This window comes from Stigmatopora argus, chromosome 6 (genome assembly GCF_051989625.1).
Source record: "Stigmatopora argus isolate UIUO_Sarg chromosome 6, RoL_Sarg_1.0, whole genome shotgun sequence".
Classification (NCBI taxonomy): Eukaryota; Metazoa; Chordata; class Actinopteri; order Syngnathiformes; family Syngnathidae; genus Stigmatopora; species Stigmatopora argus.
In genome coordinates this window covers 86,934-99,082 of record NC_135392.1, presented here as the reverse complement: position 1 = coordinate 99,082, position 12,149 = coordinate 86,934, and the positions used below count along the sequence as shown (strand labels likewise).

At 61.6% G+C, this 12,149-nt stretch overlaps 2 protein-coding genes across 4 annotated transcripts; one reads left to right on the top strand and one right to left on the bottom strand.

Annotated features, from left to right (window-relative positions):
• Positions 1–114: 114 nt before the first annotated feature.
• On the top strand, positions 115–9,358 carry rnf123 (ring finger protein 123). Its single transcript, XM_077603325.1, has 40 exons — positions 115–282; positions 1,412–1,520; positions 1,590–1,680; positions 1,766–1,845; positions 1,920–2,017; positions 2,078–2,132; positions 2,212–2,297; positions 2,379–2,465; positions 2,556–2,623; positions 2,837–2,962; positions 3,040–3,154; positions 3,217–3,321; positions 3,391–3,516; positions 3,617–3,709; positions 3,804–3,877; positions 3,947–4,064; positions 4,140–4,239; positions 4,398–4,459; positions 4,567–4,638; positions 4,709–4,829; positions 4,939–5,040; positions 5,118–5,215; positions 5,282–5,459; positions 5,531–5,676; positions 5,796–5,879; positions 5,954–6,061; positions 6,143–6,320; positions 6,409–6,483; positions 6,605–6,692; positions 6,757–6,844; positions 6,934–7,018; positions 7,121–7,260; positions 7,336–7,392; positions 7,486–7,617; positions 7,700–7,775; positions 7,852–7,936; positions 8,576–8,712; positions 8,780–8,874; positions 9,011–9,096; positions 9,192–9,358. The coding sequence occupies exons 2-40, from the start codon at positions 1,439–1,441 to the stop codon at positions 9,298–9,300; spliced, it is 3,906 nt and encodes a 1,301-aa protein (XP_077459451.1). The 5' UTR covers positions 115–282; positions 1,412–1,438; the 3' UTR covers positions 9,301–9,358.
• On the bottom strand, positions 8,729–11,715 carry nicn1 (nicolin 1). 3 transcript variants are annotated; one of them, XM_077603341.1, is made up of 6 exons: positions 11,089–11,707; positions 10,816–11,010; positions 10,278–10,394; positions 10,135–10,197; positions 9,958–10,062; positions 8,729–9,612 (listed from the first exon to the last, which is right to left on the bottom strand). In XM_077603341.1, exons 1-6 carry the CDS (start codon positions 11,218–11,220, stop codon positions 9,571–9,573), a joined length of 654 nt encoding a protein of 217 aa, XP_077459467.1. In that variant the 5' UTR covers positions 11,221–11,707; the 3' UTR covers positions 8,729–9,570. The 3 variants fall into 3 exon arrangements, with proteins under 3 accessions (XP_077459467.1, XP_077459466.1, XP_077459465.1); XM_077603340.1 differs by having other exon boundaries at positions 10,135–10,394; positions 11,089–11,715; XM_077603339.1 differs by having other exon boundaries at positions 8,729–10,062; positions 11,089–11,715.
• Positions 11,716–12,149: the final 434 nt, after the last annotated feature.

Sequence of the window (12,149 nt, the reverse complement as noted above, 5' to 3'; positions counted from 1 at the left end):
CTGTGTTGAGCCTCCGGGATTGCGAAACGTCAAAGGGGTGAGGCAGGTGGGAGGTTTGAGGGGGAGGTTCGCCGAAAGGTCGCCTGGCTGGCCTTTTCTCGCGTTGGTCGCTTTTTTGTCCCCCGTGAGGAGCCGTGGCGGTAGGCGTGGCCAAGTCTGTTGTGGCCAATCTCGCGCTGCTTGTCGAGCGAGCGAGCGAGCGACGGACAAGAAACAAGTCGGCGGCGGCGGCACGCAGACCCAGCTCCGCTCGTCCGAGACCGCCCTTAGAAGAAAAAAAAGGTGACAACTCGAGGGGCCGGGACGACCGTGCCGAGGCGTTCAAAGTTTCATTTTTCCGCGCGTCAACGACGTCTTTGCCTCAACCTCCAGGCTCTGTCGGCTCGTTAGCCGTCTTGCTAGTAAACCCGCTAGCATGCTAGCTCCTAAGAAGGCTGGTCATCTCGTCGTCCTTTGGGGGGGGGGGGACGCTTTCCCCGAAGCCCATTTTTTTGAACGTGACCTCAAGTTTCGTGGCGTCACCACCTTTAAGCTGACGTCTCACTTTGGCGTGATGTCAAGCAAAGAGTCGTCCATTTCTCATTGGCGCCTGTCATGTCAGGTCGGGGGAACGAAAAAAAGAAAAGAGTCCAGGACAGCCGCCAAACGCTTCATGACACCGCCGGCATTTCCAAAATAGAAGCCATGTTGTCCTCCTAGTATGTGCCGCCGACCGCTCGCGTATTCTTACGACACTCCAACGATAGCATTGTCCAAAATAAAAAGCTCCATTTCCCGTAGCATCTTCTCAAGCACACGACCACGACTTGATGAAGTCGTTATCTTGACGTGGACGGCACGGCCGGCGCTAGACGTCCCGTTCATTTGGAGTGGGAGGGAAGGCACCATTGAAATGGATCCGACTAACTCTTTGGTGGGAGGGGGCCTCTTGGCCCGAGGAAGAACAATGTGTATTTTTTGCTTCACGGGCTGCCTTGAACGGCAATAGACGCCCGAGCCAGGCGGTCGCCCGGCGTCCCGCTCGAAGCCATTCGTGCGCCTAGTCGCCATCGCCTTGACGGCAAAAAGCCCAAAAGCGCTCGAGTGGCTTCGGTAAGGACTGCCGGAGGCTTGCCCGCCCGCTCTTGAAATCCATTCTAAACTTAACCTGTCATTAATAGCACACGTGGGGGGGGCGTCGGGGGGCCTTCTTCCACTTCCGTCGCCCGCGGCGGCATTCCGAGTCACCGGACGCCGTGGCACGTGACGTCCGATCCACTTCGAGTGGGAGGGTTGGCGTTCATTTGCGGCCGCTTCGAATGGATTGAACGGCGAATCGCAGTAAAGCCTGGATGCTTTTCGGGATTCAAAAAGTCAACATTGTTTGATCACCTCACGCTAACGCTACATTGTGTCTTTTTGGGAACGCCAGCGAGGCGGTGGGCGGCGACCCGGCGCCATGAACTCCAAAGGCGGCGGCACCGCGTCGGCCCGCCGCAACTACAGGCTGGCTTCGGACACGGACAAAGCCACGTCCAGCGGTAACGGCGTCGGGCCTCGACCGCGGACGAGGCCCGGCGTTTGACCGAGCCCGTTTTTTTTGCGCTCAGGGATCGTCAACGAGAAGCTGCTGAGCGACTACTTGCATCGCGTCTTTCCTCCCGCCGACGTGGACGTTCGGGACGTTCCGGCCTGGCCCAGGTGCTCCTCCGTCCGTCCGCCGGCTCTCCTCCGCCCGGGCGTGTCGCGCTGGGGCCCGCCCTTGATGGCGCCTGTCATTGTTCAGGAAGCCTCTGACCTTCCGGGGTCTGGACGCCCACCTGGAGAACTTGCTGTCCGAAGGGGAGAGCGTGGACGACGGCTCCGGTAGGCCCTTTTGCCCCCCCCCTTGAGACTAGTTTCCAAGAGCACCGGATGTGGATTGTCTGTTCTCGGTCCAGAGCGTGAGACGGAGGGTCGTCTGGGTCCTCAACCGGTGGTCCTGGACCACACCGGGGGCTTCGAGGGCCTCCTCTTCGTGGACGACGACCTCCTGGGGGTAAATGGCCGCCGTCTTTGGGGGGTCGGGATCCTTCACCCTCTGGCTTTTCCCTCCCAGGTGATCGGCCACAGCAACTTCAGCTCCATTCGGGCCACCACCTGCGTCTACAAAGGTAAGCGGCGGTGGTGGCGGTGGCGGCAACGGCGTGGCCCAATGGTTCCCTCCCCTAACCCTCTCTCCCACCATCGCAGGCAAGTGGGCGTACGAGGTGCTGATTTCGTCGCAGGGCCTGATGCAGATCGGCTGGTGCACGCTCGACTGCCGCTTCAACCAGGAGGTGAGTGGCCGGGCCGAGCGAGCGAGCGAGCGAGCGAAAGCCCCTCCCCTCCGCCGGTTGACGCTTCTGCGCCCCGGCCAGGAGGGAGTGGGCGACACGCCCGACTCGTACGCCTACGACGGGAACCGGGTGCGCAAGTGGAACGTGGTGACCACCAACTACGGCAAGGTGAGCCCGCACGCCGATCCACCTCAAGCCCCGGACTGACTATCCCGCTCGCTCGCCTGCCCGCCTTGACTTCTGGACCGCTCGCCGCAGTCGTGGGCGGCGGGCGACATCGTCAGCTGTCTCGTCGATCTGGACGACGCCAGCGTGGCCTTCTGCCTGTGAGTCTTTGTCGTTTTCACGTTTTGGGGCGTGACCAAGCCCCTTGACTTTGCGCCGCGAGGATGCCCAGGTGCCACGCCATGGGTCGTCTGTCATCGTGAGCGGCAGGCAGTCAGTGGGGGGGGAAAAAAGAAGCTTTTTGCGCTGGCTTTTGTATGGCTTGAGTTTGAGTTTGAGGCCGGCGGCGAGCGGATTTGCGTGTCCGCCCTCAGCAACGGCCAGTCCTTGGGCACGGCGTTCAGCGACATCAAGACGGGTCCCGGCGTGGCCTACTTCCCCGCCATCAGTCTGTCCTTCAAGGAGTCGGTGGCCTTCAACTTTGGAAGCCGACCGCTCCGATATCCTTTTGGCCTGGTGAGGGCGAGGGCGAGGTCCTCCGACGCAGCCGGGCTTTTCCTTGACCGTGGGCGGGCACCTACCCGTCGGAGGGCTACCTGCCCCTACAGGACCCGCCGTCCGCCGACCTGCTCAAGGCCCACAAGCTGCTGGGCTTCGTGGAGAACGTCCTGTCGACGCGTATCCGGGCGCAGGTGAGTCGGGCCGTCCCGTCCCCAGCCGTCCCATCCCGTTAACCTGCCGGCCGCCGGATCAGGAGGACCGCGTGGTGGAGACGGAGCGTTCGGCGTGGCGTCTGGACGGCCAGCCCACCGTGCTCGTTGCCTTGGCCCACATCTTCAACCACTTTGCGCCGCTCATGGTGAGCGAGAGCGCCGCTCCGTCCGTCCCTTTGAACGCCGCCATCTTGTTGCTTTTCACGCCCGCCCAGTGCAAGGTGTACCTGGTGGAGGACGTGCTGATGAACTTCCTGTTGGGGATCTTGGAGGGCGGCGGTTCGGTGGATGAGCACCCGCTCATACAGCAGCTGCTCGACCTCTTCTGGCTCCTCATGGAGGTAAAAGCGTCCTCCAATCAGTCAATCCTCCCCATCTGCTCCTCTGGCATGAAGGATACCAATTCTTTTCCACCCTCCATCCATCCATCGGCGTCGGTAGGATCACGAGGTCAACGAGTGCCTGAAGCAGCTGATGATGTCGCTGCTGAGGGCGTACCGCTTCTCTCCCATCATCCCCGACCTGGGCTTCCAGGTACCCGGCGTCCGTCCGTCCGTCCGTCCGCCCGCCCGCCTCCAGCCGGCTGTCCTCCACCTCAGCCCTCACGCCCCTCCCGGCGCCGTTTCAGATCCACTACCTGCGTCTGACCACGGCCGTCTTGCGTCACGAGAAGTCCCGCAAGTACTTGCTGGGCCACGTCTTATATCCTTTTGGGCGATGGGGCGGCGCGTGGCGCACGGGGCCCGGCCTTTTTCCTCAACGCCGGCTCACGTTCGACGTGCTGCGCTCGGTGGTCTTCTTCTACATCAAGACTCCGCTGCGGGTCAAGGAGGCGGGCTTGGAGGAGCTCATCCCCACCACGTGGTGGCCGGCGCACTCGGACAAGGAGGTGCGGCCCGGGCCGGGCCGGCCTACGGACGCGGGCGCGCCCACCCCGGCCAACCCGTCCGTTTTCCCCCGGCAGGGCAAAGACGAGCGCGAGGCCAAGGACGAGAGTTCGGACGAGCGATTGCGCCGGAGGGCCTACGAGCGAGGCTGCCAGAGGCTGAAAAAAAGAATTGAAGGTCGTTGGCTCTCGTTGGCTCCTTTCCTTTCCTTTGGCATTGGCCTTTCGCAAAGTCGTGTCCCATTCCTCAATGTTCCAAGTCCCCAAGGATTGGGCCATGCCGTCGTCCATCCGGCGGAGATCATTCCTTTTTCATTTGTTTTTGTCTCCCTCTAGTGGTGGAAGAGCTCCAAGTGCAAATCCTCCGGCTGCTGCTCAACAACAAGGACAAGAGCACGGTACGCCCGGGCGCCGTTTTCGGGGGTCGAAGGGTGGGCGGCCCGTCCGTCGGCACACACACGTGCCGAGCGCATCCAAACGAACGCCCGCCCGCCCTGGCTTTCAGGGTGAAGCCTCCCGCTACATTTTCCTCAACAAGTTCCGCAAGTTCCTCCAAGAAAACGCCAGCAACCGAGGGGTGAGTGGCGTCGTGACGGCCCGCACCGCCCCGCCCGCTTTCCGGGCCCTAACGTACGATCCGCCCTCAGCACCCCACGGCCCTCTGCCCCCCCGAGTACATGCTGTGTTTCCTGCACCGCTTGATCGCGGCCGTGCGCGCCTGCTGGGACGAGGCCTCCAAGAAGAGTCCGGGCAGCCTCCCCAGCGACGGTACCCGCCCCCCGCCCCGCCGCGCCAACTGCCCCCGTGTCCCTCCCGCTAAACGTCTGGCCCGCTTTGCCCCTCTCTCCCGGTAAACCGCCGGGCCGGCGGACTTCAGAGGCCTACGTGCCGCCGCAGCTCTTCTACAACGGCAAGGTGGACTACTTTGACCTGCAGCGTCTGGGCGGCCTGCTGTCGCACCTCAAGAAGACCCTGAAAGGTCGGCGGGTCGCTCGGCCGCCGAGCCGTGAGCGAGCGGCGCTGGGCTGGTTAGAAACGGAGCCTTCCCTCCCGCAGACGATCTGGCCAGCCGAGCCAACATCGTGATCGAGCCGGCGGAGATCCAGGCGGCGTCCATGGACGACCTGGACGAGGACGAGGAGACGGAACCGCAGGTGGGTGGGTCGGAACGTCCCGAGCGTGAGCCCCCGGGCTGACCCTGCCGGCCCGCCGCCGAGCAGAGGCCGGGCGCCGCCCCCTTGCCTCGGCCCGGCTGGATGAGCTCGCCCACTCTGGGGCGGGCCAACCGCTTCCTCAGCACGGCCGCCGTCAGCCTCATGACCCCCCGCCGACCCCTGGGCCACCCCGAGAAGGTCAGAGTGCGCGCCCTGGCCGTGGAGAGACGCACCGAGGAAGACAGTGAGTGGTGGGCGGGCGGCGCTTTGGGTGGATGGCCTTTTCTAATGGCCATCCGTCCTGGCACGCAAAAGTCGAGGGCGCCCACGGCAGCGACGGCCTGCTGCTGGGGCGACCGGCCCAAGAGTCGGATCGTCCCGTGGCCGACAAGTCGCTGCTGGAGATTGCCGACGGGATCGTCATGATGTACAACCTCAGCGTCCATCAGCAGCTGGGAAAGGTGGGCCCTCGCCGTTTGCCAACGCAAAGCGCCGCCGGTGGCGGCGGCGGCGGCGACGACCACCCCGCTAGAATTTCCGGGGAGGCGAGGCGACTGACGTTTTTGGGGCTCCGTCGCAGATGGTGGTGGTGGCCGACGACGTGCACGAGTACGCGGTGGCTCTCTGCGACACGGACGAGAAGATCGCGCGCTGTCCGGCGAGGGTGAGCCGGCGCCCGAGGGTCTAATCCCCGCCCCCTAATCCATCGCCCGACTCTCACCGTTCCGTTCCCCGCAGAGGGCCGACATCTTGGAGGAGCTCCACAAGAGTCGCAAGGTTTTCGCCGAAAAGCTGAATCACCTGAGCCGCAGGCTGGCCTGGATCAACGCCACCATTTACTCCAAAGTGGGCGCCGCTCGTTCGGGGTCTCGCCCCCCACCCCCGGAAAACGCCGCCAGCTCTGGAACGGAACGTGTGCTTTGGCAGGAGAAGATGCTGGACGTGTACTGGCTCCTGCGCGTGTGCATGGTGACGGTGGAGCACGCCGACCGCACGGGCTCGCTCTTCGCCTTCACGCCCGAGTTCTACCTCAACGTGGCCATGTACGCCTACAACGCGCTCAAGAACTACTTTGGCCCCGCCGGCGGCATGGAGCAGCTGCCGGGTGAGTGGGGCGTCGGTGCCGGCGTCCGTGCCGGCGTCAGTGCCTGTAACCCCGCCCCTTTGTTCCGCTGATGCGCCGACATCCGCAGGCTACCAAGACACCCTGGCGCAGCTGGCGGCCATCCTGGCCAAACACTTTGCCGATCCGCGCATCGTCGGGACGGGTAGGTCGCCGGCGGCGGGACGTCCGCTCGTCATTTCCCACCCGTCCGAGGAAATGGGGACGAGAGAAGGCGGACGCTGACGTCCGTCCGTCCGTCTCTGGCTGTTCTTGCACCCGTGCAGACATCAAAGACGCTCTGATGCAGGCGCTGGCCAGCTACGTGTGCTACCCGCAATCCCTCAGGGCGGTGGAGAGGATCCCCGAGGAACAGTGAGTCTGGGGGGGGCGTTCTGTCCGCCGCCACCACCTCACGCCCGCCGTGTCGCCCCGCCAGGCGCGTGGCCATGATGAAGAACCTTCTGGCACCCTACGAGCAGCGACCCTGGGCGCAGACCAACTGGATCCTGGTCCGGCTGTGGCGGGTGAGCGGCGCCTCCCGCGGCACCCCACCCGGACACCCCCGACCTCAAAGATGGGCCGATTTGACCATTTGGGTGTGCGTGGGTGGCAGGGCTGCGGTTTCGGCTACAGGTACACGCGCCTGCCGCACCTGCTGAAGAGCAAGCCCGAGGACGCCAACCTGCCCAGCCTCCAGAGTACGTGAGCTAGTCGGCGCTAGCGGGTGCTAGCTTCCTTTCCTTTCCCTTCCTGGCTTAGAGTTTGCCCCGCCCACCCCCCTACTTGCTTTCCTCCCTCAGAGCCATGTCCGTCGCTGGCGCTTCAGAGACACATGGCCCAGCTGCTGAGCGCCGACAAAGAGATGGCCGCCTCCTTCCTCAACAGCGTCCTCAATCAGCTCAACTGGGCCTTCTCTGAGTTCATCGGCATGATCCAGGAGGCGAGCGCTCCGACCGACGGACGTACCCGGCCTGCCCGACTTGACGTGACGCGCGCGTCCGCTCCTTACCCGCAGATCCAACAGGCGGCAGAGCGTCCCGAGAGGAACTTTGTGGACACGCGGCAGCTCAAGGTGAGCAGCGAGGCCCCCCCTCGGGTGTCGGGTGATTCCCCCAGGGTGACGCCTCCCTACCTACCTACCTCCCTCCCTCCGTCCATCCATCAGGTGTGCGCCACCTGCTTCGACCTGTCAGTCAGCCTGCTGAGGGTCCTGGAGATGACGGTGACGCTGGTTCCCGAGATCTTCCTGGACTGGTCGCGTCCGTCGGCCGAGCTGCTGCTGCGCCGCCTGGCTCAGGTGACGACGGAGCCGGCCGGCCGGCGCCCGCCCGGCCGTTGCGCTCGCCCCGACTCGCTCCCTCCCTTCTCCCGCCTGTCAGTTGCTGAATCAGGTGCTGAACCGGGCCACGGCCGAGAAGAATCTCTTTGACCGCGTGGTCAACTTGCGCCTGCCGGGTAAGGAAGCGCCTTTGGCCACCCGGCGCCTCCTTCGCGCCTTGACGTCGTCTCCCTCCCTCACTCGGACGGCCAGGTCTGGAGAGCGTGGACCACTACCCCATCCTGGTGGCCGTCACGGGCATCCTGGTCAGACTTCTCATCGACGGCGACCGACACGGGTGAGTCGGGCCGTCTCGCCGTGGATAGCGATGAGCGAACAACCCCCAGGTCCGTTGGCGATAGGGACAAAAACTAAAAGCTTTCTGTCAAGTGGAGCTTATTGGCAATATTTTAATGATTAAATTAATTCTATAATTAAGCCCACGGTGTCCGCCCGTTTACCGTATTTACTCGCATAAAAGCCGCTTTTGTCGGACAAAAAAAATGCTGACCGAATCGAGGGTACGGCTTGTAAGCGCATCAAAAGTCGACATGCACCAAACTGCAAGTTGACAACGCCATACCACCATAACGTCAATAAGACAATGCGGCCGCAACGGTCATTTATTTTGAAATAGAGAAAATATAAAGGGATAAAACGCTGAACACATTTTATTTGGATCAATTAATGAATGAAATTCAAGAAAAAAAACTTGCGTCACTGCTCGCTCGGGGCGCTGCCGTCTTACCTAGTTAAATGATTGGCCAGACGCGAAAAATGGTCAAATGCAACCATTTGAAGGGTGCGCTTGATATGTGATTAAATGCGCTAAGTCACTGGTGGCAAAAACGCCGGCCGTTTCCTTTACGGAGCGCTTTTTGCGCCAAAGAGAGGACGGACGGACGGACGGATTTATTTCCACATCCGCTCCACGCAGGACGTGTCGCGCGGCACGTGCGTTGCTGTCGGACCCCTGCTTCCAGCTGGACTCCGTCCGCCACCTCCTCGGCTCTGGCGGCTCAGGGTCCGGCTCCGGCTCCTCTTCGGAGCGCGGGTCCTTCTCCCTGGATGCATGTGAGTTGCCGGCCCATTTTTCTTTTTCTCCTCCCCCCCCTCCCCCGTTGGCTTTTTGCTCCCGCAGATGGCGACTACATCAGCGGCGAGGAGAAGAGCAAGGTGGAGAGCATGCTGGCCTTCCTGGGCAGGGAATCGCAGCTGGCGGCCACCAGCACGCAGGTGAGAGGAACGGGCCGAGTGGCCTTTCCCCCGCCGGCTGGCCGGGCGGGCGGGCCGCCTTCCCCCGGCCCTGGTTGGCGCTAAACGCCTTTCCGTGGGCGGCGTGGCCCCCCCTTCTCTTGTGTCCGCCTCGCAGCCCACCAGCGAGGACGACCTCTGCCCCATCTGCTACGCGCACCCCATCTCGGCCGTCTTCCGGCCCTGCGCGCACAAGTCGTGCAAGTAGGCGACGCCGTGGCCGACCGCGCGCGCACGTGTGCTTTTTGCCGCCTCGGTGGCTGAACCGGGCTCTCTCTCTCTGGCGCCCCCTCTGGCAGGGCTTGCATCAATCAGCACCTGATGAACAACAAGGACTGCTTCTTCTGCAAGGCCACCATCACGGGGGTGGACGACGACGCCAAGACCCCCGGCTCTTCGTCGTCCTAACGCCACGGCCCAACCCTCTCTTTATTTTCCATCACGCCATTAAATTATTCAACGCAAAGCGCACTGGCTTACTGGAGGAGACCCCCGTCCCGAAATAAGGTTAGGGGGTGTTTATTTTTGACATAACGCGATTCGTGCGAGGCTTGGGCCGCATCGACGTTCCTTTGGTCTGGCCCGGGCTCGGCTCGGCTCGCTTTTTGGTTTGGCCGCTCACAAAAGGCACCATTTCTTCCGTTCCACATTTATTGACAGCGTCCAAATCAAGCGCTTTTATGTTAGAGACAATGACTGGATGTTGTAGCAGCCGTCCACCTGAGAAAAAAAAGTCATCATTATGGAATGGCTCCTCGATAACAACCCATCCAGTGGTGGTCCCGTCCACTAGAAGCCAGCCGCCGTCCAATTTCGGTTGGCTTTTTAGCTTCCGAGCAAACGAGGGGAAAAGGGCTGACCCTCCACCCCCCAGCAGAATTGGCTCGGGCCACGCTCTGACCCTGACGCCTCACAGAAGGCACCACTCGCACTTCCAATGGACGGGACGCAAACTCTTTTCGGTGGGTCGGACGTCTGCGGTGCCGCCGGACCCCCAATCCGGTCGGTCCTTTTGGTGCCGAGCGAACAAATTTGATGTGGGTGGAGCGAGCGAGCGCGACTCACGTCAAAGCGTCCCACGGAGGCCGAGTCGGCGGAGGTCTGACTGGCCTGCGTGACTTGGCTGAGCGCCCACATCCGCTGGAGGGCGCGTGACAGCGCCGTCGGGCCCTGCACGGGAGGGGGGAAGGGGGTGTAAACCTTTAGCGACGGCCCCGGACCGTCACCGGGACCGAGACGTACCTGCGTGGGCGGACTGGCCGCGTCCAGGGCCAGGAGCCAATCCGAAAGCTCCTTGTCCGGCTCCTGAAAAAAAAGGCCTTTCCAATTGAGGCGAGGCGGTGGAAAAGAGGATGCCGACTGGCCGGCTGGCTCGGCGCACATACGGCCAGGGGCGCACGCGGGCAAAGGCGGACGTCCTCCACGCCAAAGCGGGACCAGCAGCGCGACGGCTGCTTGAGGATCAGTCGCACGCAAGACACCCGCTCGGCCGACGTTCGCAACTGTAAAGAAAAAAAAAGTCATATTACAAGATGAGACTTAGTAGCACTGCCATATTGCAAAACAAAAACATCCAGATCCAAGTCATAATATTACCATTGCACAATATGTATGGACGCCAGTGGCCCGACTGTTTCAGGGGGTCTTGACCCCCCTCACCCCTAAATTGTTTTATTTCCATCACCTTGTCTCATTAAAAAATGACAGTTTTCTTTTTTTTTTTTTAAAGACCATGTGTATAGTAAGGCTTTTTTTCCTTAAAAACATCTATAGTCTGGCTTTTTTTTCAATAGAGAGGCCTTTTTCTTCCCCAAAAAATATGACCACGTATAGTAAGGCTAGTTTTTGTTTAAAAAGAAAAAAGAAAACTAAGAAAGTAAATAATATATCCAAAGTATATCCACTCGCCAGCGCCTAGCCGACCTGCTTCCAGTGAATGTGGCAGTAGTCGTGGGCCCCTCCTTCGGTGTGGGGGTTTGTCATGAGGGGGCGGTCCCTGAGGGCCGTGCACCACTTGGCACTAGACCCCGCCCCCTCCCCCTCCCGGCCGGGACCCCGCCTCAGCAGCCGGACGCTCAACGAGGCCGTGTAGAAGTTCTTGAAAGAGATGCTCTCGATCTGCGCGTGCAAAAGAGACGGAGTTATGGCAGCCGGCCTCACTGGTATCGCCCCCTGGCGGCTGTTCGCCGGACTCACGTCGACCGTCTTCGCCGGGGGCAGGAGCACGTCCACCACGCAAACGCCGGAGAGACGCACGCTCGCGCTAGACCCGCCTCCCGAGCCCAGGAAGACGGGCGGCTTGACGGTGCAGGCCACGCCCTCGCTCATCTTCTAACAGGGGCGCAAGCTCGCTAGCTGGCTAGCTCTTCGGAGCGAATCCTTCCTTCTCCGACCGGCGTCCAAATCCTTCCCCTCCTTTCTTCTTTCTTTCTTTCTTGCTTCCTTCCTTTCTTGCTTGCTTCCTTTCTTGCTTGCTTGCTTCCTTCCTTCCTTCAAAGGCGCCCCCGCTCATCGACAGCATTCATTCGTGATCGACAATTTTCCTTCCGTGAATTCGCCGGCCAATATTCCGTTCAAGTCGCGGAACTAAAATATGTATTTCCTGACTCACGTATCCGTACTTTTGGAGGACGACCGAGCGCCTAGGCCAGGCGATGCGATGCTAGGCGAGGCGAGCCCACACCAGCAGGAAAGCGGGGACGAGTTAGCTAGCCGGCTAGCTAACGAGCGAGTTAGGGAGGGACGGTGGGAGGAGGTTACTTCCGGGTGCCAGCCTGTCCTGACGCGCGGCAGGCGGTAGAGGACGCGCTTGCCTCGACAAAACTCTCCCGACTATGTTTCTACTCCAAATTTGGACGAGCTCAAGCAAACGCCTGGTTGGGAGGGAGGAGCCAGCGACCTTTCCATTCCTCCCTCGCTCTGTCGGCGCCAAAAGGCCGCTCGTCGTCCCAAAAAGGACGCGGCGGCGGCAGCCAGCTATTGTAATGTAAACACTGGAATCCGACACAGACGGCCCGAGGGGGCCACCGGTTAGCGCGTCGGCCTCACAATAGGAGACCTACCTGGGTTCAAATCCAGGTCGGTCCACCTGTGTGGAGTTTGCATGTTCTCCCTGGGCCTGCGTGGGTTTTCCTCTGGGCTTTTTCTTTCCTGCTTTTCCTCCCACATTTCCAAAAACATGCATGCTAGGCTGATTGGACACTCTAAATTGCCCCTAGATACGAGTGTGAGCGTGCACGGTTGTCCTTTGCCGTCGG

Coding starts and splice junctions, on each gene's coding strand:
- rnf123 (XM_077603325.1), top strand. CDS start 1,439: ATGAACTCCAAAGGCGGCGGCACCGCGTCGGCCCGCCGCAACTACAGG. Junction 6,693..6,756: donor GAGAGGATCCCCGAGGAACA/GTGAGTCTGGGG, acceptor TCGCCCCGCCAG/GCGCGTGGCCATGATGAAGA. Junction 9,097..9,191: donor TGCGCGCACAAGTCGTGCAA/GTAGGCGACGCC, acceptor CCCCTCTGGCAG/GGCTTGCATCAATCAGCACC.
- nicn1 (XM_077603339.1), bottom strand. CDS start 11,220: ATGAGCGAGGGCGTGGCCTGCACCGTCAAGCCGCCCGTCTTCCTGGGC. Junction 11,011..11,088: donor CCCCGGCGAAGACGGTCGAC/GTGAGTCCGGCG, acceptor TTGCACGCGCAG/ATCGAGAGCATCTCTTTCAA. Junction 10,063..10,134: donor CGGCCAGTCCGCCCACGCAG/GTACGTCTCGGT, acceptor CCTCCCGTGCAG/GGCCCGACGGCGCTGTCACG.